The sequence below is a fragment of the Oncorhynchus gorbuscha genome, linkage group LG22 (assembly GCF_021184085.1).
Source record: "Oncorhynchus gorbuscha isolate QuinsamMale2020 ecotype Even-year linkage group LG22, OgorEven_v1.0, whole genome shotgun sequence".
NCBI lineage: Eukaryota > Metazoa > Chordata > Actinopteri > Salmoniformes > Salmonidae > Oncorhynchus > Oncorhynchus gorbuscha.
In genome coordinates, this window is record NC_060194.1 from 35,884,497 (window position 1) to 35,907,910 (window position 23,414).

A 23,414-nucleotide genomic window follows, 5' to 3' on the forward strand; every position below is an offset into this window, starting at 1 on the left:
CCATGCCTCAGGACTACCTGACATGATGACTCCTTGCTGTCCCTTGTCCACCTGGCCGTGCTGCTGCTCCAGTTTCAACTGTTCTGCCTTATTATTATTGGACCATGCTGGTCATTTATGAACATTTGAACATCTTGGCCATGTTCTGTTATAATCTCCACCCGGCACAGCCAGAAGAGGACTGGCCACCCCACATAGCCTGGTTCCTCTCTAGGTTTCTTCCTAGGTTTTGGCCTTTCTAGGGAGTTTTTCCTAGCCACCGTGCTTCTACACCTGCATTGCTTGCTGTTTGGGGTTTTAGGCTGGGTTCCTGTACAGCACTTTGAGATATCAGTTGATGTACGAAGGGCTATATAAATACATTTGATTTGATTTGATCAAAATGATATACACTCTCAAGCAGTCAGTAAACAATACACCGAAAAATAGAAAACACATTGTTCAAAACATACAATTCTCAGGGAGAAGAACATTTTCTTATCTAAAAGAAAATCATATTTTTCCGTCATTGTCTTTTGATGAACGAAAACATGTTCTATCATAGTAGCTGAAAATTGATCAGAAATTACTACTCTGCTTTGCTCTTTGCAATTTTGTTTTTTGTTCTTCCTCCTCCTTGTACCCCTATTTTTACAGTACTGTACCCTGCATCTCACAAACTTGTCTTTTGTGTCTGTGATACTGTAAATCTTGTTCTTTGTTGATATGAACCTGCAACCAGTCAAAATATATTGAGCCGTCAGTACTGTTAAAAAATGGAAAGCACAATGTTCAGGGCCATACAATTCATCCTTTGTACAGTATACAGCCTACAATACACTGTACTACAGTATCCATTCTCAGACTTTCTCCTTCCCACCTTCAACAACCTGTTTGCTCTCTGAACTGGCTTATATTGGTGTCGCATCATTTGAAACAGGTTAAATCAGTTTTGAGTGGTTGTGTTCAATCAATGACATATGTTCTCTATTTGTATTTGATTGTTGCCACTTGTGTTTACCAGTATGGATGACATGTGCATTAGAGTGCAGAATGTGTTTTGAGAATGAGAATATGTTTAGAGTTTTGCTGTAAAGTCTAAGTGAGATCTGCAAATTGTGTTTTATCATGTGAAATGGTTTAAGGTATTGACAACAGACTGCATAATTAGCTAAATGAGTCCAGGCAACTGAGAACTTTGTTCAGCCAATGGGGTTTAGTGTTTTAGCAATTGAGAAAAACTGTAACATGTCTGGTCTCTCATAACCATGTGTTGTGACACTGGATTGTCTGGGATCTCTCTTGTAGTCATGTACAGTGCCTTGCAAAAGTATTCAACCCCTTGGCATTTTTCTTATGTTGTTGCATTACAACCTGTAATTTAAATGAAATGTTATGTGTATTTCATGTAATGGACACACAAAATAGTCCAAATTGGTGAAGTGAGAAAAAAAAACTTGTTTCAAAGAAAATGTAGAAATGTAAAACTGAAAAGTGGTGCGTGCCTATGTATTCACCCATATGTATTCACCCATATGTATTCACCCATATGTATTCACCCCCTTTGCTATATAGCCCCTAAATAAGATCTGGTGCAACGAATTACCTTCAGAATTCACATAATTAGTTAAATAAAGTCCACCTGTGTGCAATCTATGTGTCACATGATCTGTCACATGATCTCATTATGTATACACCTGTTCTGAAAGACCCCAGAGTCTGCAATACCACTAAGCAAGGGGCACCACCAAGCAAGCGGCACTATGAAGACCAAGGAGCTCTCCAAACAGGTCAGGGACAAAGTTGGGGAGAAGTACAGATCAGGGTTGGGTTATAAAAAAATATCAGAAACTTTGAACATCCCACGGAGCACCATTAAATCCATTATTAAAAAAATTGAAAGAATATTTCACCACAACAAACCTGCCAAGAAAAGGCCGCCCACCAAAACTCATGGACCAGGCAGGGAGGGCGTTATTCAGAGAGGCAACAAAGAGACCAAAGATAACCCTGAAGGAGCTGCAAAGCTCCACAGAAGAGAATGGAGTATCTGTCCATAGGGCTGGGCTTTACAGAGCTGGGCTTTACGGAAGACTGGCCAGAAAAAAAGAAGCCAACACGTTTGGTGTTGGCCAAAAGGCATGTGGGAGACTGGTGGGAGACTGGTGGGAGACTGGTGGGAGACTCCCCAAACATATGGAAGAAGGTACTCTGGTCAGATGAGACTAAAATGTAGCTTTTTTTTCCAAAGAAAAACCAACCTGAATTGATTAAAAAAATTTTGTTGAGAGGACATCCTATTAGAAATGAGAAAGTTCATATTGTAAAATAGGTCCCTTCCACAGGGTGTCAGCAGTCTATGTTCAAAGTTTCAGGCCTGCAACTTCAAAAACTAATAAAAAATATGAGTTTTTGTATGTGGACACAATAGTTTCCTATTGAACATACTTATTTCCGTAATAAATATTATAGTTTGATTACATTTTAGTGTGTCTGAGGAGTGAATGCAAATGTATTTTGACTTGTTGAAACAAAGTTTAGGCGTAGCTTTTCGGATTCCTTTCTCTGCAAGTTGAACGAGTGGACTACTCAAATTTATGGCGCCAACTATACAGAGTTTTTGGGATATAAAAAAGGATTTTATCTAACAAAACGACACTATATGTTATCTCTGGGACCCTTTGGATGACAAATCAGAGGAGGATTTTCAAAAAGTAAGTTCATATTTAATCTTTATATGTGAATGTATGAAACCTGTGCCGGTGGAAAAGTATTTGGATCTGGGGCGCCGTCCTCAAACAACTGCATGGCATGTTTTCACTGTAACAGCTACTGTAAATGGGACAGTGCACTTAGATGAACAAGAATTGCAGCTGTCAGCGGATAGAAGACCTAAATGTAAGAAGCTTTTAAAGATTGCTGTATACCAGTGGAACCCATCCAACTCGGGGGGGGGGGGGGGGGTATAGTTATGCACGCTTAAGTTTTCTGCTTGTTATTCATTTTGGTCTCTCATAAGTAGTCATGTCTTGTGTTGTTGTTATTCATTTGGTCTCTCATAAATAGTCCTGTCTTGTGTTGTTGATACTCATCTGGTCTCTCATAGATAGTCCTGTCTTGTGTTGTTGTTATTCGTGTTGTCTCTCATAGATAGCCCTGCATTGTTGTTGTTATTCATTAGGTCTCTCATAAATAGGCCTGTCTTGTGTTGTTGATACTCATCTGGTCTCTCATAGATAGTCCTGTCTTGTTGTTATTCATGTTGTCTCTCATAGATAGTCCTGTCTTGTGTTGTTGTTATTCATGTTGTCTCTCATAGATAGTCCTGCATTGTTGTTGTTATTCATTTGGTCTCTCATAGATAGCCCTGCATTGCTGTTGTTATTCATTTGGTCTCTCATAGATAGCCCTGCATTGTTGTTGTTATTCATTAGGTCTCTCATAGATAGCCCAGCATTGTTGTTGTTATTCATTAGGTCTCTCATAGATAGCCCTGCATTGTTGTTGTTATTCAGTTGGTCTCTCATAGATAGCCCTGCATTGTTGTTGTTATTCATTAGGTCTCTCATAGATAGCCCTGCATTGTTGTTGTTATTCATTTGGTCTCTCATAGATAGCCCTGCATTGTTGTTGTTATTCATGTTGTCTCTCATAGATAGTCCTGCATTGTTGTTGTTATTCATTAGGTCTCTCATAGATAGTCCTGCATTGTTGTTGTTATTCATGTGGTCTCTCATAGATAGTCCTGCATTGTTGTTGTTATTCATTAGGTCTCTCATAAATAGTCCTGTCTTGTGTTGTTGATACTCATGTTGTCTCTCATAGATAGTCCTGTCTTGTGTTGTTGTTATTCATGTTGTCTCTCATAGATAGTCCTGCATGGTTGTTGTTATTCATTTGGTCTCTCATAGATAGTCCTGCATTGTTGTTGTTATTCATTTGGTCTCTCATAGATAGTCCTGCATTGTTGTTGTTATTCATTAGGTCTCTCATAGATAGTCCTGTCTTGTGTTGTTGTTATTCATGTGGTCTCTCATAGATAGTTCTGCATTGTTGTTGTTATTCATTTGGTCTCTCATAGATAGTCCTGTCTTGTGTTGTCGTTATTCATGTGGTCTCTCATAGATAGTCCTGCATTGTTGTTGTTATTCATTAGGTCTCTCATAGATAGTCCTGTCTTGTGTTGTTGTTATTCATGTGGTCTCTCATAGATAGCCCTGCATTGTTGTTGTTATTCATTAGGTCTCTCATAGATAGCCCTGCATTGTTGTTGTTATTCATTTGGTCTTTTTTAGTTTTTTATTTCACCTTTATTTAACCAGATAGGCGAGTTGAGAACAAGTTCTCATTTACAACTGCGACCTGGCCAAGATAATAAGCAGGTAGGCAAGTAGAGAACAAGTTCTCATTTACAACTGCGACCTGGCCAAGATAAAGCAAAGCAGTGTGACACAGACAACAACACAGAGTTACACATGGAATAAACAATAAACAAGTCAATAACACAATAAACAAGTCAATAACACAGTAGAAAAAAACAAAGTCTATATACAGTGTGTGCAAAAGGCATGAGGAGGTAGGCAATAAATAGGCCCTAGGAGCGAATAATTACAATTTAGCAGATTAACACTGGAGTGATAAATGATGATGATGATGATGATGATGTGCAAGTAGAGATACTGGTGGAGATACTGGTGTGCAAAATAGCATTAAAGTAAATTAAAACAGTATGGGGATGAGGTAGGTAGATTGGGTGGGCTATTTACAGATGGACTATGTACAGCTGCAGCGATCGGTTAGCTGCTCAGATAGCTGATGTTTAAAGTTGGTGAGGGAAATGAAAGTCTCCAACTTCAGCGATTTTTGCAATTCGTTCCAGTCACGGGCAGCAGAGAACTGGAAGGAAAGGCAGCCAAATGAGGTGTTGGCTTTGGGGATGACCAGTGAGATATACCTGCTGGAATGTGTGCTACGGGTGGGTGTTGTTATCGTGACTAGTGAACTGAGATAAGGCAGAACTTATGGATGACCTGGAGCCAGTGGGTCTGGCGACGAATATGTATCAAGGGCCAGCCGACTAGTGTAACGGCGTTCGTTCGTCGAAAGAGAGTCGGACCGAAATGCAGCGTGGTGGTTACTCATGTCTTTAATAAATGAATCGCGATACATGAAATAACTTATACAAATACGAAACAACAAACGGAACGCGAAAACCTAATTACAGCCTATCTGGTGAACACTACACAGAGACAGGAACAATCACCCACGAAATACACAGTGAAACCCAGGCTACCTAAATACGGTTCCCCATCAGAGGCAACAAGAATCACCTGACTCTGATTGAGAACCACCTCAGGCATCCAAGCCTAAACTAGACACACCCCTAATCAACCACAATCCCAATGCCTACAAAAAACCCAATACAACAACACAATAAACCCATGTCACACCCTGGCCTGAACAAATATATAACGAAAACACAAAATACAATGACCAAGAGCATACAGGTAGCAGTGGTGGGTGGTATAAGGTGATTTGGTAACAAAAATGATGGAACTGGAGATGTTTAATATGAGACTGGAAGGAGAGTTTACAGTCTAACCAGACACCTAGGTATTTATAGTTGTCCAAAGATTCTAGGTTGTAACCATCCAGGGTGGTGATGCTAGTCGGGCGGGCGCGTGCGGGCAGCGAATGGTTGAAAAGCATTCATTTGGTTTTACTAGCGTTCAAGAGCAGTTGGAGGCCATAGAAGGAGTATTTTATGGTATTGAAGCTTGTTTGGAGGTTAGTTAGCACAGTGTCCAAGGAAGGGCCAGAAGCATACAGAATGGTGTCGTCTGCGTAGAGGTGGATTAGGGAATCGCCCGGAGAAAGAGCGACATCATTGATCTATATACAGAGAAAAGAGTCGGCCAGAGAATTGAACCCTGTGGTACCCCCATAGAGACTGCCAGATGTCCGGACAACAGGCCCTCTGATTTGACACACTGAACTCTGTCTGCAAAGTAGTTGGTGAACCAGGTGAGGCAGTCATTAGGTCTCTCATAGATAGTCCTATATTGTTGTTGTTATTCATGTGGTCTCTCATAGATAGTCCTGTATTGTTGTTGTTATTTATGTGGTCTCTCATAGATAGTCCTGTATTTTTGTTGTTATTCATTTAGTCTCTCATAGATAGTCATGTTTTGTGTTGTTGTTATTCATTTGGTCTCTCATAGATAGTCCTGTATTGTTGTTGTTATTCATTTAGTCTCTCATAGATAGTCATGTTTTGTGTTGTTGTTATTCATTTGGTCTCTCATAGTCCTGTCTTCTTGTTGTTATTAATTTGGTCTCTCATAGATAGTCATGTTTTGTGTTGTTGTTATTCATTTGGTCTCTCATAGATAGTCCTGTATTGTCATGTTTGTCATTTATTGTCATGTCTTGTCCCTGTGCTCCCCATGCTATTCGTTTCCCTCTGCTGGTCTTGTTTGGTTCTATCCCTCTCTCTCCCCCTCCCTCTCTCACTCTCTCGCTCTCTCTTCTCTCTGTCGTTCCGTTCCTGCTCCCAGCTGTTCCTATTCCCCTAATCATCATTTAGTCTTCCCACACCTGTTCCCGATCCTTTCCCCTGATTAGATTCCCTATTTATTCCTTTGTAATCCGTTCCTGTTCCGTCGGTTCCTTATATTGTATATTCCATGCTGTGATTGCGTTTCGCCCTGTCCTGTCGTGTTTTTTGCCGTGATTGTGTATCACCCTGTTCTGTCGTGTTTTGTGCCTTCATCAGACGCTGCGTGTGAGCAGGTGTCTCAGTCGACTACGGCCTGCGCCTACCCGAAGCGACCTGCAGTCTGTGGCCGCTTCTCCAGTTGTTTTCCCCTCTACAAATCTAGAGGATGTCAGTTATTCCGTTTTGAACATTATTAAACTCTGCTTCTGTTAAGTCGCTTTTGGGTCCTCTTTTACCAGCATGACAGAAGGAACCGACCACTTAAAACACGTCTTGACAGAAGTAAGAGCTGTGAGAGGGGCAGCAACTTGACCGAAATTACGAATGAAACGCCGATAGAAATTAGCGAAACCTAAAAAGCGCTGCAACTCGACACGTGACCTTGGAACGGGCCAATCACTGACAGCTTGGACCTTAGCGGAATCCATCTGAATGCCTTCAGCGGAAATAACAGAACCGAGAAAAGTAACGGAGGAGACATGAAAAGAGCACTTCTCAGCCTTTACGTAGAGACAATTCTCTAAAAGGCGCTGTAGAACACGTCGAACGTGCTGAACATGAATCTCGAGTGACGGAGAAAAAATCAGGATATCGTCAAGATAGACAAAAACAAAAATGTTCAGCATGTCTCTCAGAACATCATTAACTAATGCCTGAAAAACAGCTGGCGCATTGGCGAGACCGAACGGCAGAACCCGGTACTCAAAATGCCCTAACGGAGTATTAAACGCCGTTTTCCACTCGTCCCCCTCTCTGATGCGCACGAGATGGTAAGCGTTACGAAGGTCCAACTTAGTAAAGCACCTGGCTCCCTGCAGAATCTCGAAGGCTGATGACATAAGGGGAAGCGGATAACGATTCTTAACCGTTATGTCATTCAGCCCTCGATAATCACGCAGGGGCGCAGAGTACCGTCCTTCTTCTTAACAAAAAGAACCCCGCCCCGGCCGGAGAGGAAGAAGGCACTATGGTGCCGGCGTCAAGAGACACAGACAAATAATCCTCGAGAGCCTTACGTTCGGGAGCCGACAGAGAGTATAGTCTACCTCGAGGAGGAGTGGTCCCCGGAAGGAGATCAATACTACAATCATACGACCGGTGAGGAGGAAGGGAGTTGGCTCGGGACCGACTGAAGACCGTGCGCAGATCATGATATTCCTCCGGCACTCCTGTCAAATCGCCAGGCTCCTCCTGAGAAGTAGGGACAGAAGAAATGGGAGGGATGGCAGACATTAAACACTTCACATGACAAGAAACGTTCCAGGATAGGATAGAATTACTAGACCAATTAATAGAAGGATTATGACATACAAGCCAGGGGTGACCCAAAACAACAGGTGTAAACGGTGAACGGAAAATCAAAAAAGACATAGTCTCACTGTGGTTACCAGATACTGTGAGAGTTAAAGGTAGTGTCTCAAACTTGATACTGGGAAGATGACTACCATCTAAGGCAAACATGGGCGTAGGCCTGTCTAACGGTCTGAAAGGAATGTTATGTTTCCGAGCCCATGCTTCGTCCATGAAACAACCCTCAGCCCCAGAGTCAATCAAAGCACTGCATGTAGCACCCGAACCGGTCCAGCGTAGATGGACCGACATAGTAGTACAAGATCTAGATGAAGGGACCTGAGTAGTAGCGCTCACCAGTAGCCCTCCGCTTACTGATGGGCTCTGGCCTCTTACTGGACATGAAATAACAAAATGTCCAGCAACTCCGCAATAGAGGCACAGGCGGTTGGTGATCCTCTGTTCCCTCTCCTTATTCGAGATGCGAATCCCTCCCAGCTGCATGGGCTCAGTCTCAAAGCCAGAGGAGGGAGATGGTTGCGATGCGGAGCAGGGAAACACCGTTGATGCGAGCTCTCTTCCACGAGCCCGGTGACGAAGATCTACCCGTCGTTCTATGCGGATGGCGAGAGCAATCAAAGAGTCCACATCTGAAGGAACCTCCCGGGAAAGAATCTCATCCTTAACCGCTGCGTGGAGTCCCTCCAGAAAACGAGCGAGCAGCGCCGGCTCGTTCCACTCACTAGAGGCAGCAAGAGTGCGAAACTCAATGGAATAATCCGTTATGGACCGTTCACCTTGGCATAAGGAAGCCAGGGCCCTAGAAGCCTCCTCACCAAAAACTGAACGGTCAAAAACCCGAATCATCTCCTCTTTAAAGTTCTGGAATCTGTTAGAGCAATCAGCCCTTGCCTCCCAGATAGCTGTGCCCCATTCTCGAGCCCGGCCAGTAAGGAGTGAAATGACGTAAGCAACCCGAGCTCTCTCTCTAGAGTATGTGTGGGGTTGGAGAGAGAACACAATCTCACACTGCGTGAGAAAGGAGCGGCACTCAGTGGGCTGCCCGGAGTAGCAAGGTGGGTTATTAACCCTGGGTTCTGGAGGTCCGGTTCCGCCCAGGGAGCTTTTGATCTTCTAAAAGAACGTTTTACGTCCGCTCCTATCCTCGTTACTCCTGACGTCACTAGACAATTCATTGTCGAGGTTGACGCTTCAGAGGTAGGCGTGGGAGCCATTCTATCCCAGCGCTTCCAGTCTGACGATAAGGTTCATCCTTGCGCTTATTTTTCTTATCTGAGCGCAACTATTTTAACCGTCAGTGGTTGGAGGGGGCGACTCGTCGTTTGGCTGTTCATCCGTCTGCCAAACGACTTAATGCCCGGCTCATCTGTTTTTCGCAGCGGGTAGCAAGAACACCAAGCCTGATGCCTTATCCCGTCTGTTTAGTTCTTCTGTGGCTTCTACTGATCCCGAGGGGATTCTTCCTTATGGGCGTGTTGTCGGGTTAACAGTCTGGGGAATTGAAAGACAGGTTATCACGCACACTGCGTCGCCGCGCTTGTCCTAGTAACCTCCTTTTCGTTCCTGTTTCCACTCGTCTGGCTGTTCTTCAGTGGGCTCACTCTGTCATCCCGGTGTTCGAGGCACTCTTGCGTCTATTCGCCAGCGCTTTTGGTGGCCGACTCAGGAGCGTGACACGCGCCGTTTCGTGGCTGCCTGTTCGGACTGCGCGCAGACTAAGTCGGGTAACTCTCCTCCTGCCGGTCGTCTCAGACCGCCCCATTCCTTCTCGACCATGGTCTCACATTGCCTTAGACTTCATTACCGGTCTGCCTTTGTCTGCGGGGAAGACTGTGATTCTGACGGTTGTCGATAGGTTCTCTAAGGCGGCACATTTCATTCCCCTCGCTAAACTTCCTTCCGCTAAGGAGACGGCACAAATCATTATTGAGAATGTATTCAGAATTCATGGCCTCCCGTTAGACGCCGTTTCAGACAGAGGTCCGCAATACGTCACAGTTTTGGAGGGAGTTCTGTCGTTTGATTGGTGCGTCCGTCAGTCTCTCTTCCGGGTTTCATCCCCAGTCTAACGGTCAAGCAGAGAGGGCCAATCAGACGATGCGCATACTACGCAGCCTTTCTTTCAGAAACCCTGCGTCTTGGGCAGAACAGCTCCCCTGGGCAGAATACGCTCGTTCCTTCGTCTGCTACCGGGTTATCTCCGTTTCAGAGTTCTGGGTTACCAGCCTCCTCTGTTCTCATCCCAGCTTGCCGAGTCCAGCGTTCCCTCCGCTCATTTGTCCAACGTTGTGAGCGCACCTGGAGGAGGGTGAGGTCTGCACTTTGCCGTTACAGGGCACAGAAGAGCACCAATTAAGAGTCCTGATTGTTGCGGCCAGAGAGTTACTCCCTTCCTCTTACGACAGCTTCTGTTTGACTCCGTTCTTCTCCGTTCCGTGTCTCCCAGGTCTCAATCTGATCCCGACATCTTCGGCGTCCATCCTGTCTTCCATGTCTCCTTCCTTTCTTCGCACCCCGTGGGTCCTTGTGTTGGTACATAAAATTATGGACATGTTAACAGTCCTGTGGATTGGGAGGGTTATTGAAAGACAGGTTATCGATGATTTCCTCCGTTGCCGCCAAGCACTCACTGTCATGTTTGTCATTTATTGTCATGTCTTGTCCCTGTGCTCCCCATGCTATTCGCTTGTGGTCTTGTTTGGTTCTACCCTCTCTCTTCCCTCTCTCACTCTGTTTCTCTGTCGTCTGGCTGTTCTTCCCTAATCATGGGCTCACTCTGCCAACCTGTTCCCGATCCTTTCCCCTGTAAGTCGGGTGCCTCAGACCGGACCATGGTCTCACATTGCCTTAGACTTACCGGTCTGCCTTTGTCTGCGGGGAAGACTGTGATTCTGACGGTTGTCGCTCTACTCGGCACATTTCATTCCCTCGCTAAGGAGACAGAATTCATGGCCTCCCGTTAGACGCCGCTCCGCAATTCACGCTACAGTTTTGGAGGGAGTTCTGCGGGTCATGGAGGAGGGTGAGGTGTATATTCCATGCTGTGATTGCGTCTTCGCCAGTCCTGTCGTGTTTTTTGCCGTGAGGAGGCGTGTATCACCCTGTTCTGCTATTCGTGTTTTGCTGCCTTCATCACTCTCTCGACGCTGCGTGCTGTTCCTATTCCCTAATCATCATTTAGAGTTCAGGTGTTCCCTATTTATTCTCCGTTCCTGTTCCGTCGGTTCCTTATATTGTCCATGCTGTGATTCCCCTGTCCTGTCGCCTTGTGTATCACCCTGTTCTGTCGTGTTTTGTGCCTTCATCAGACAGTCTGTGGCCCTGTGTCTCCAGTTGTTTTCCCCTCTACAAATCTAGAGGATGTCAGTTATTCCGTTTTGAACATTATTAAACTCTGCTTCTGTTAAGTCGCTTTTGGGTCCTCTTTTACCAGCATGACATGTATTGTTGTTGTTATTCATTTGGTCTCTCATAGATAGTCATGTTTTGTGTTGTTGTTATTCATTTGGTCTCTCATAGTCCTGTCTTCTTGTTGTTATTAATTTGGTCTCTCATAGATAGTCATGTTTTGTGTTGTTGTTATTCATTTGGTCTCTCATAGATAGTCATGTTTTGTGTTGTTGTTATTCATTTGGTCTCTCATAGATAGTCATGTTTTGTGTTGTTGTTATTCATTTGGTCTCTCATAGTCCTGTCTTCTTGTTGTTATTAATTTGGTCTCTCATAGATAGTCATATTTTGTGTTGTTGTTATTCATTTGGTCTCTCATAGTCCTGTCTTCTTGTTGTTATTAATTTGGTCTCTCATAGATAGTCATGTTTTGTGTTGTTGTTATTCATTTGGTCTCTCATAGATAGTCATATTTTGTGTTGTTGTTATTCATTTGGTCTCTCATAGATAGTCATGTTTTGTGTTGTTGTTATTCATTTGGTCTCTCATAGTCCTGTCTTCTTGTTGTTATTAATTTGGTCTCTCATAGATAGTCATGTTTTGTGTTGTTGTTATTCATTTGGTCTCTCATAGATAGTCCTGTATTGTTGTTGTTATTCATTTGGTCTCTCATAGATAGTCATGTTTTGTGTTGTTGTTATTCATTTGGTCTCTCATAGTCCTGTCTTCTTGTTGTTATTAATTTGGTCTCTCATAGATAGTCATGTTTTGTGTTGTTGTTATTCATTTGGTCTCTCATAGATAGTCATGTTTTGTGTTGTTGTTATTCATTTGGTCTCTCATAGATAGTCATGTTTTGTGTTGTTGTTATTCATTTGGTCTCTCATAGTCCTGTCTTCTTGTTGTTATTAATTTGGTCTCTCATAGATAGTCATATTTTGTGTTGTTGTTATTCATTTGGTCTCTCATAGTCCTGTCTTCTTGTTGTTATTAATTTGGTCTCTCATAGATAGTCATGTTTTGTGTTGTTGTTATTCATTTGGTCTCTCATAGATAGTCATGTTTTGTGTTGTTGTTATTCATTTGGTCTCTCATAGTCCTGTCTTGTGTTATTTACACATTTTTCCTCTCTTCCTGTGTTGTTATGGTCTTTCTTGTAGTCCAGAGGAGTATTCCAGAAAGATGATTTAACAAATTCAGGATTTCCTGAACATATCCGGCTTGTCTTAACCACGTGAGGGAGTCCAGGATTTATTGGTTCCAGAACGGTTGCTTCCCCTTTAAGCTATTAGACTAAGAGAAGCGCAGATTGGTTGATCTGACAACTGGCGCGAGCACGCAACATTCAAAAAGGTCCACATGTCGATGACGGAGAAAACGATAGATATGGAGTCAAAAGAAAGAGACCAACATTTCACTACTCTAGAACAAGAAACAATTTGAACAAAATATAAGATATGTTCCATTTACTAAAAAAAGTCATACATCCGTCATCGCAAAAGCCAGAGAGGGAGTCTGGCAGAGCCTGGCAGAGAACTGCAGACAGAATCAATGCGCATGTGAAGTGGCATGATTCTAATAGTCCTCGCTTACACATTGGTGAGTAGTAATAATGCTTTCACTTTATAGAGCACTTATTGTAATACTGGTGATATTAAGTGTCAAGGCTATGGCTAATATGTATGTTGTAGTAGCCAATGTCACAATTGCAATGGTAGGCCCATTCCATAGCCATAGCCTATGTAGCCTATACTATACATCTCAGATAACACGCACACACACACACACACACACACGCACGCACGCACGCACGCACGCACGCATGGTATAAGGTGATTTGGTAACAAAAATGATGGAACTGGAGATGTTTAATATGAGACTGGAAGGAGAGTTTACAGTCTAACCAGACACCTAGGTATTTATAGTTGTCCAAAGATTCTAGGTTGTAACCATCCAGGGTGGTGATGCTAGTCGGGCGGGCGCGTGCGGGCAGCGAATGGTTGAAAAGCATTCATTTGGTTTTACTAGCGTTCAAGAGCAGTTGGAGGCCATAGAAGGAGTATTTTATGGTATTGAAGCTTGTTTGGAGGTTAGTTAGCACAGTGTCCAAGGAAGGGCCAGAAGCATACAGAATGGTGTCGTCTGCATAGAGGTGGATCAGGGAATCGCCCGGAGAAAGAGCGACATCATTGATCTATATACAGAGAAAAGAGTCGGCCAGAGAATTGAACCCTGTGGTACCCCCATAGAGACTGCCAGATGTCCGGACAACAGGCCCTCTGATTTGACACACTGAACTCTGTATGCAAAGTAGTTGGTGAACCAGGTGAGGCAGTCATTAGGTCTCTCATATATAGTCCTATATTGTTGTTGTTATTCATGTGGTCTCTCATAAATAGTCCTGTATTGTTGTTGTTATTCATGTGGTCTCTCATAGATAGTCCTGTATTTTTGTTGTTATTCATTTAGTCTCTCATAGATAGTCATGTTTTGTGTTGTTGTTATTCATTTGTGCACACACACACACACGCACGCACGCACGCACACACACACACACACACACACACACACACACACGCACTCACGCTCCTGTATGATGTGTCCTGTATGATGTGTCCTGTATCTGGTGTTGTTTAGCTTTGCAGGGCTTCATAACCTCTATCAGACTAGACCACCATGACACTGAGCTCTGATCAATATACAATCTAACCAGCCCATGGGGCATGTGTGTATGTGTGTGTGTGTGCATGAGTGTGTGTGTAGGTGTGTGCGTGTTTTCCGAGATGTTTGGTATTCAGGGCTGCTGTTCAATACACAGTTGGTACAGTGCGAACAGCAGTCACATGAAAAAACAAACATTTTATATAACAAGCCGATATGACCGCCATCTTAAACCTCTCTAACCTAGCCAATCAAAGGCCTTGGCCTTCATTCAACCCCAAGGTACTGTAACTGAGCAGATATGAGGAGAGCCACACTAATTGAGAACTAATGATTTGATTCTATTTTTACTACATGGCGTAAATCCTTGAAATGTCAACAACAACCCACTGGGGCTTTCTCGCAAACTATAATCCTCATATTCCCTTTCCGACTGTATCGTTATACCAACAACAACCCACTGGGGCTTTCTCGCAAACTATAATCCTCATATTCCCTTTCCGACTGTATCGTTATACCAACAACAACCCACTGGGGCTTTCTCGCAAACTATAATCCTCATATTCCCTTTCCGACTGTATCGTTATACCAACAACAACCCACTGGGGCTTTCTCGCAAACTATAATCCTCATATTCCCTTTCCGACTGAATCGTTATACCAACAAGAATCCTGAAAATGTCGGCTAGTCAGCACAGTGATGTCGACAGACCTTTAGGCACACAAAAACAGCAGTGTATGACTCACATGTTGGTGTTGGCTGTGGAGGTGAGCCACTCCCCAGCCAGCCCAATGATGTCCAGCCCCGTAGACAGCTGGTTGAAGAACCGTGGATGACCTGGGACAGAGATAAGAGATTCTATCTGAATGGGACTTTACAAATGAAAATTAAACATACTGGGATATTTGCCTGCAAGGTTTCTATAACCTTGTAAAAACACACATCTACTACAAGGGTTGAAACAGTGTGTGTTCTTTCCTGTAATGAAAACAAACCATTTGATATGAACTCAGACACGTTATTTTCTGAAACTCCCACATTCACTCTTTGCTGTATTCCCATTGGGACCTGAGATGCAGTGGAACATTTGCCTTCGAGGTACTAGATGGGGACACTTATCCACTGATAACAAGGTTACATGACATTTAGAGTAGGCTAGCCTAGATGCTCACAGAGCTTGACGTTATGTTTGAATTAAATTCAACAACAACAAACATCACTAGGCTACTAAAATTGTATTTATGTCATGTAGCCCCCTAGACGAACGGACTGACTAACTAACTAAAGAGCGCAATATCAGAGATACGAAAGCGAAGTGGATTTGCTCCCGCGTGATAGGCTATATTTCAGCACCGTGGACAGCGCCCGTGATAGCGTCATTAGAATGAAGGCATGAGACTCCACTGCCATAGGCTAATTGATTCAGACAAACTCGTAAATCGTGCGACAATGTTTTTTAAACTATCGTCACTTTGTGTGTAAATGTCCAATGAATTGAGTTAGAGGTCTTTAGGAAGTAAACCCAAAGGACAGTTTGACTGTTGTCGTTCCTAACGGCTTGTAAAATCCCACGCAGGCTTGCGTCCCCGCGGGCGGTACTTGGTTTAATAAAATCAAGGAAGGAGAATTACCAGGGGTACATACAATCACCCGTCATTGTGATTGGATGTTACTGATCAAGGGAACCGCTTATGCTTAAATGGTTTTGTGTAGCATTCCATTTTGCTCAAGTGTTGTGAACACGAGCAGATCACTGTGATAAAGAGAACACAAACTGTATCCCAATAACGTCTGAAGAAATGTTCATATCTAAAAAAAAATATACAAAGGTGCGTTAAACATTTTTAGAAAGCCTAAACAACATGGAAATGTTTGTAGTCAATAGACCTACCGGTTGGTGAAGTTTCATGTGGACTAAGCTAACCATTTAAGCCAACTGCAATATTGGTTGTTTTGGATTGGAATGTATCCTAAAAAAGCAGAATGAAACGTCTTTGTTTCTTTCTCATGTAATTTCCTATTAAGGAAGGAGAGAAACAAAAGCCTATCTTAATTAAATGTATAGGCTAATGCTTTTTCCAATGGTAAAAGATTTTAGTCTGCCTGGCTTGGTGAGACTTTTACTTCTTTTTTTCACACTCATTTAAACTGCTCAAAGGAAGAACTAAGGAAGAAATTGCACAATTGGAAATATAAGAAATGCAAAGATTTGAAACGTAATTAATGCACACAAACTGTCATGAAAACATGAAAAGGAAACGTCTGGTTTAAAGCTGTATCCTGTTTCATGTAATTTAGGTGTGGCCAGTATAGTAATCTACCTGTTCGCACGCCGTACTTGAGCGTGTCCCTGCAGTCCACGAGAATCTGCTCGAGGGACTCTGGCTGGTCAGAGAGCTCGAGGTTGAATCCCTCCATGCCCTCGAGCAGCTGGTGAGGGTGGTGGAAGTCCAGAACCTTGGTGGAACGGTCAAACGTCTTCCTGACGTAGTTGGTGAGGATGCCCACAAGTTCCAACAAGAACTGCATAGTCGCCTCTTCTCCGTTTTTGGCGGGAAGTAAGTCTAGAAGAATTACGGAAAAAGCATTTACAAAACAAAAAGAAAATCGAAAGTAGAGGCTGGACGCCCTTTTACAGAAGAAGGCCTATAAATATAGGCCTAGGCTACGGTTCACTACATGTTAGAACATGTAAGAATTAGAAAAATAACGTGTAGGGTTAAATTAAAAGTATAGCAAGAATGAACTCGTTATCTCTCACCTCTCGCGAACATGTTGGAAAAATCGGTCTCAGTGCGACGGAAACGGGCATCCCGGTCGCTGTTGTCACAGGAATACAGGTTCTTCTGGCGTTCTGAGAGTGAGCCTGCGAGCCGGCCTTCCTCCCCGAGACTGTTGTTCTTCTGCAGGAACCCTAGGGTGTTACACAGAGGGGCACGAGAAGGGGAACATGCTCGGTTACCACTGCCCAACATCGCTAGATAATAACCCTATAATAACTTCTATTCAGAGACCTGAGTGTATCTATGTCTGTTACAAAGGCAACACATTATTTATGGTGTCCTCTCCCAGACAGCGCTTGTAACCCCGGGTGGTGATCCCCTCAGTGGATGGGTTTTGGATCAATTTTATGGAAGAGGGTAGTGTGTGTGTGTGCTTTCATGGGTGTCTTGCCCTCAGGCTCACAGGCCAGGCAGGCTCAGGCGCTACCCTGCCCGGTGACATCCACCCATAACCCAGTCATGCGAGAGCGAGAAATACCCTATTTATTCCAGCGGTGAATGTCCTCCTGTCCCCCCGGACTTTTCACGCCTGAGCGTGCAGGGACTGTGTGGAGGGCCCGCCGCAGCGTCCATGTCATTACCGACTCATAGAGCAGACATTATGGAGTGGAGTTAATGAAGGATGTAGATATTTTACGGCCTCTGGATAGGTTAGTCTATTGTTAATGAAAGTCCGTGTCTATTAATAGCCCATTGATCTTAGAAAACTAATAGAGAGAAAAACCTATAGCCTAGCAGGCTACCACCAGAGAAGGTCATTTTAGGCTTAATAATTATGGAAGGATTTAAACACTTATTTTCACATCATGCAGTTTTCAGTAGATTATTCTATGAAAATATGATATTAAAAATGTTTTTGCAATATCGAATAAGACAGAGAGAGGGCTCTCTCAAACTCTATCTCTGTTTCAGAGCTCCATTAAAATGTATTCGCCTAATCTCGGTTGGCACATTGGGCACTTATTATCTCACGAGAGCAGCGGCCTCGAAAAAGCTACCGGTTGATATGGTTCTCGTTAATCTTCCTTCATCCACAGGGCGTGTTTCTTTACTGATTGATAGGACCTGACAACTATTATGGGCTGTAAATCCACACTGACATAGAACAAAATCTAACACTCGGAACCATTTTATGATGACCATTGTCACTGTTCTGTTTTTTCCTCCTCATAAAAAAAATATTTCAAACTCGAGCACACAGCTATATTCTTTATCAGCCCGAGGGGATATTTATAGAAACGAAATAATGTCTTTATCATGCATAAAAGTACCCTATAAGCACTTAGCCCTATGTCCACATATTCAAATGATACGGTAGGCTATGCAAATTATTGGGCCTGATGCACAACGCACACAAATGTGAAAATGACTCATTCGGGCCAAAACAATGTCCTCCATAAAACGAGTCAATCAGTTGATCGAAAAAACATGTTTCTTCGTGCATTGTGGTGAATTATTTCGTTATTAAGGTTATGTTCAGGTTTACGAGGGTGGTCGGCGAGGGTGGTTAAATTGTGTTATTATTCTCTATCCGGCTAGGGGACGTCCTCCACATTAAGGGGCAGGTGCCCTACTTCTTTTGGCCCTCGGTACGAATTATAGGCCTGCATCGTAAATTTCGAGTTGAAATCCATTTATTTTAGGCTAATTACATCCCCTCTTTGTGTTTGGATTGAAGCCATGATAACAATGCCTACATTTCCAATTAAATGACATTGACATTCTTGACATTATCAAATCCTTCCACAAAACAATATGTAGGTCTGACAGTGAAGGTAGGAAGGATTTTTTAAATAAAGGATATTTTTCTCAATGTGTGAATGCTGACTGACGTCAAACCATCCTCGACGTATAGTGCCCAGGAAAAACAGATCGTCTAAGAATCCTGTTGGAAAAACACTGGATTCAATCGTTTCACCTTGGCTTGATTGGATAACAGAGACCTTATGGAACCTCCCAGATTTACCAAACCTTAAACTCCACGTCATCTCATCGACATCGTCCCATTTCATTGAAAAGGCTCGCAGGTGGTATAAAAATAAATCAGTTTTGCATGAAGGGACCCAAATCCATAGTCGCCTCCAAACGGAAAGGAGAGGAAATGAATGCTTAAAAAAAATCTATGATAAGGCCTTTATAAAATAAAAAGCTATTAGAAGGTGCAATATTTAGGCCTAGCCTATGTGCACAAAACATGTTAACAGCTAACTCAGCATAAAAAAATAACTAGCCTATATTGGACACATCCATCTCGCGATAAATCTGGTTTGTTTAGACATGTTTCTATATTTCTGAGGAATATTGTTACTTGCCGTATTGTGGGCCTACATCCTATCCTTTGCTAACTGTAGAGATATGGATAGGAAGAGACATGGGGTGGTCGGCGACGGAACCCCGGCGCACATCGCGTGGTCTAAAGCTAATCGCTAACTGACCTTTAGGAGATGAGAATGTGGAGTGACAGTCCGGGACGGCCCTGCTCTAACATCAGAGTATTCCATATAGTATCCATGATGGTTTATGGGTCTAAAACTTACCACAGATCTTCAAACCCAGTTTCCGCGTGCAGCCTTGCATCCACGCGTCATAGTCTAAAACAGAATGTTTGGGGAGAACGTTTGAAAATCAAATTCTGAAATATATGAATAGTGTGATTTGGGTGACAGCGGATGAGTTTTTATAAAGCGTATGGCAATGCATGACACAACGGAGTGAAGAAGCATGAAGCAGATACTTGCAGCAGTAGATCTTTGTCTTGGGGAACTTCACCCTATCTCGCGGTTATTATTCCTCAACATTCGAATGGTCCGAATCCACACAGTCCAATCATAATGGGCCATCAGAGGCTCACCGATTTAATAAATACTGGCACGCACCCGGCGAGAGGCGGGTTGAAATAAACACCCGTGAAATGACCTCGCGAAAGAGAGCAGATATTAATTAGGTGAAACACAGTATTTGACTGGCGGGAGCTGGCGATGTCTAGCTGGCTGTTCGGAGATACACACACACACACACACACACACACACACACACACACACACACACACACACACACACACACACACACACACACACACACACACACACACACACACACACACACACACACACACACACACACACACACACACACACACACACACACACACACACACACACACACACACACACACACACACACACACACACACACACACACACACACACACAGACACACACAGACACACACCAGGCAGTATAGTGAAAACTAGGCTAATAGGCTACCTTATTTTGGAATTGTATGATGGAGAATGCCATCATAGCAACACAAAAACTCAAGCATACAGAGCAAAGCGATGGGACGGTAACAAGGCATATCTATATGCATATGAGCTTCATGATGGTGTTATTTGTCTAGGATGCAAGACCCAGACATAACGGCTCGAGGTGTCACTCAGAGCGCATGAAGGCGAGCGCTACCCGAGACACACTCACACACAGAGACACCACGAGCCGCCTCAGGTCAGCGCGAGTGAGACAGAGCGTGGCAGCGAGATAATAGCAACATCCAACAGCAGCAGCAGCAGAGAAACAGGCAGAGCACAAAAACAACATCACAGCCTTTTTCAAGCCATTGTGCACTCTGTCAAACCTGGAAAAATGTCAGACGGTATTACTGTTCTACAAATGTATCCACATTCTTCCTCTGTCAAATAGCCTATGATGCCATTTTTCCATATTAGGCCAATGGCAGACACGTTAGCTGGTTAACTAGCCCTTCAAGCCTATACATTTTCCAAACGAAATATGGCTAGGGCTGTAGAGAGGAGGGTTTGGGTCATTTTTCTTTAAGAAAATGTAACTTTCAGTGGTAGGCTAGACAAATATGCTAATATCAGTAATCCGATTCTAAATGTCCCCTTCTCTCAGTGTTCCGGCTAAATTTTCCAAGCGGGTCTCTACAAAACGAGTGCAAGCCATCACCACGAACACCGGAGTGGCTGCAATTACCAGCCATTCCCTGCGTAATTGCGCGGTTAACAGCTCTCTCATGGAGGACTGACTACATGATGCAAGGATTTTGAGGGGATAATTTTTTTTTTTTTAAATAAAAAAATACGAATTGAAATGTTTGCATACAAAATATCGTTAGCCAATAAATAATAGCATGAACATACATTTAGGCTATTGGTTTTAGGCTTTACAACATACATATTTTAAAAACATTATTTGATAGGTCTGGTTTAAAAAAAGAAGCAAAAAAGCAAAAGGAAATTCGATAGGGTTATTCCAAATAATTGTATATTTTATATTCCATAACTAATTCCTTTCCGGATCCATAGCGCTGAGGACATTATAACGACGCTCTTTGAGGCGATTACAGGAGGTCCGTTTCTCAGTGCACGCCGCTGATCCGTTAGACAGCGGCAGGCAGCTGTGATAGCTCTGTTTTTAACCGGAATGATTAACGACAGGGCCCACACGGTAAAAAGCCCGGGTGAGACTCGTTTTTATCAGGCAGAGGGGAAGGGAGGGAGAGGGAGAGAGAGAAAGGAGAGACTTACTTGTAGACGAAGGTCGTAAATTGTCAGAGTTGGGGTCCTGGTCCCCGCCAGTGGCTGTCGGTTCAGACGTGGCCATTAGTCCTCTGTTATTCCTGTGCGCTCCGGGACTCTTATCAGATTCTCAACGGAAATATCCAACCGGTTTCTGAAAACAAACGGCCAAGGGTTAAGATTGATGGCTCTGGATATTAAACAAATAAATAACTGCATTTATTTCTGAAAGATATGCATTATTTATTTGGAATAGCCTAAAATAGGCAACCTACGCTGAATTTGATCAGTGAAATTGAGCTTTAGTATCAGTGCAGTGAGGGAAGAGGATGATGCATCATTTGCTGTTATTATCTGCCTCTACGATCGGAATCATTTATTCTCCAACGTCAATAGGCTGCGAGCTGCATGCACATGCCGAGGGGAGATAAATGCTTTTGAACGATAACATCGCGTGCATTCAATTCTATTGGACCAAAATAAAGGCTGCAAATCTGACAAATGTATAGCCACTATATTCTACCTTATATACATTAACGAAAAAAAACATGTTTTAAGCAGTAAATTGGACATAGAACCTTGTCCCCTGTGACGTTTTTATGGGTCATTAGAGCGAAATCATCCCCATCTCTGAGACATCAGTCTTGGGCGCTCAAGCTTAGCGAAGAGCACCAGACTGTCCAGTCTACTTTTTGATCAAAGAGAACGAAAACAAAGGTCTTCGTGTCTTCAATATAAAGCAAATAAATACGTCTAATCCACAAATAAATCATCCTTATCAGACCTATTCACAATTAGGAATATGCAAAACGAAATATCCTTTCACAATTACGCGCTATGGAATTCTTTGACTAATTTTCTCAAACAAATCCGGGTATTGTAAGAAAAAATAATATATTTGACAGACACTTGATCAATGATATTCTACTGAAATCCGTTGGAAAATGTATTGACATAAAGCATATCGATTTTTCAATTATGATTATATTTGAATAACAGTGAAGCCAGCATCAGTTAATGTCATTATTGATAATAAATAGTAAGGCTAATGAATGAATCCTGCCACTCATATAGGTTAATAAATAACAATAGACTGCCATTGCTATTAACATGTCATAGTAACACACTTTTGAACAAGAGAGATTTGGAAATCCGAACATTTAAGCGACAGGTCGTTTGTTAAAATATTTATGCCTTCCTAACCAATCACATCCTATTTTCGACCCCAATAAGAATGTGGATCGCAACAAATGTTGCAGTTGCTGGGCGATGTGCAACATTATCTTTAAAAAAGAAATGCAAATATCTCACTATTATGGGCAAATCAATCAATAGACCTATTACAAAAAAAAGCTGTTAGGAAACGTGAGAGCGCTGGCGCTAGGAGGCAATACGCTACCTTACCGTCTGCGGGTGCACAGGTTGTCTTGTCGAGAGAAACTACCACCAAACAACCGAATTACAGTTCTCTATCCACCCAACGTTCTGAGACGCAAGACAGTTCAATGTCAACAACACCAGAATAACGACATCGAGACAAATTAAATCCAGTAGCGTGCCAGTGACCATTTTCCCTCAAGAATGTTTCATTTTTAATATATTTATTATTGCGTGAATCGCCTATCCCCTCACGCACGTGTGAGTCATAGCATTACCTCCCTCTGGCGCAAAATTAAGCTTCTGCTGCTCGTGACAGAAAAAAAGCATACGAAAACCTCCCCACTTCCTGACAAATCAAATCACACATTATTTATAAAGACTTTCTTACATCAGCTGATATCTCAAAGTGCCGTACAGAAACCTGTCCTAAAACCCCAAACAGCAAGCAATGCAGGCGTAGAAGCACGGACGTGTCCCCTTTTTCTGTGACACAGGGAGACTTTTCTTTAGAAAGTGTGATGGTCATGAGAAATGCCTATCTCCTGTAAGATAAAATCACAAAGTGTCACTCTTGGGAAGTTTGATAAACATCACGTCCTCAATAGGCTACTTACTAACTTAGAGCTAAAAGGTGATCTTAGGGAACGACCAAAA

General features: G+C 42.9%; 1 protein-coding gene across 6 annotated transcripts in view; it reads right to left on the reverse strand.

Annotated features, from left to right (window-relative positions):
* LOC124010033 (glutamate decarboxylase 1-like) overlaps positions 1-23,247 on the reverse strand; it is a 33,816-nt gene extending 10,569 nt beyond the window's left edge. The window contains exons 1-6 of one of the 6 annotated variants that reach the window (XM_046322351.1): positions 23,149-23,247; positions 21,390-21,534; positions 19,380-19,433; positions 16,821-16,973; positions 16,381-16,623; positions 14,806-14,896 (exon numbers count right to left, since the gene is read on the reverse strand). In XM_046322351.1, coding sequence (XP_046178307.1) covers positions 14,806-14,896; positions 16,381-16,623; positions 16,821-16,973; positions 19,380-19,433; positions 21,390-21,465 — 617 coding nt within the window. In that variant the 5' untranslated portion in view covers positions 21,466-21,534; positions 23,149-23,247. Of the gene's footprint in view, positions 1-14,805; positions 14,897-16,380; positions 16,624-16,820; positions 16,974-19,379; positions 19,434-21,389; positions 21,535-21,655; positions 21,796-22,779; positions 23,053-23,148 lie in introns of those variants that run through there. The other 5 variants (XM_046322348.1, XM_046322349.1, XM_046322350.1 and 2 more) reach the window with 5 other exon arrangements.
* Positions 23,248-23,414: the final 167 nt, after the last annotated feature.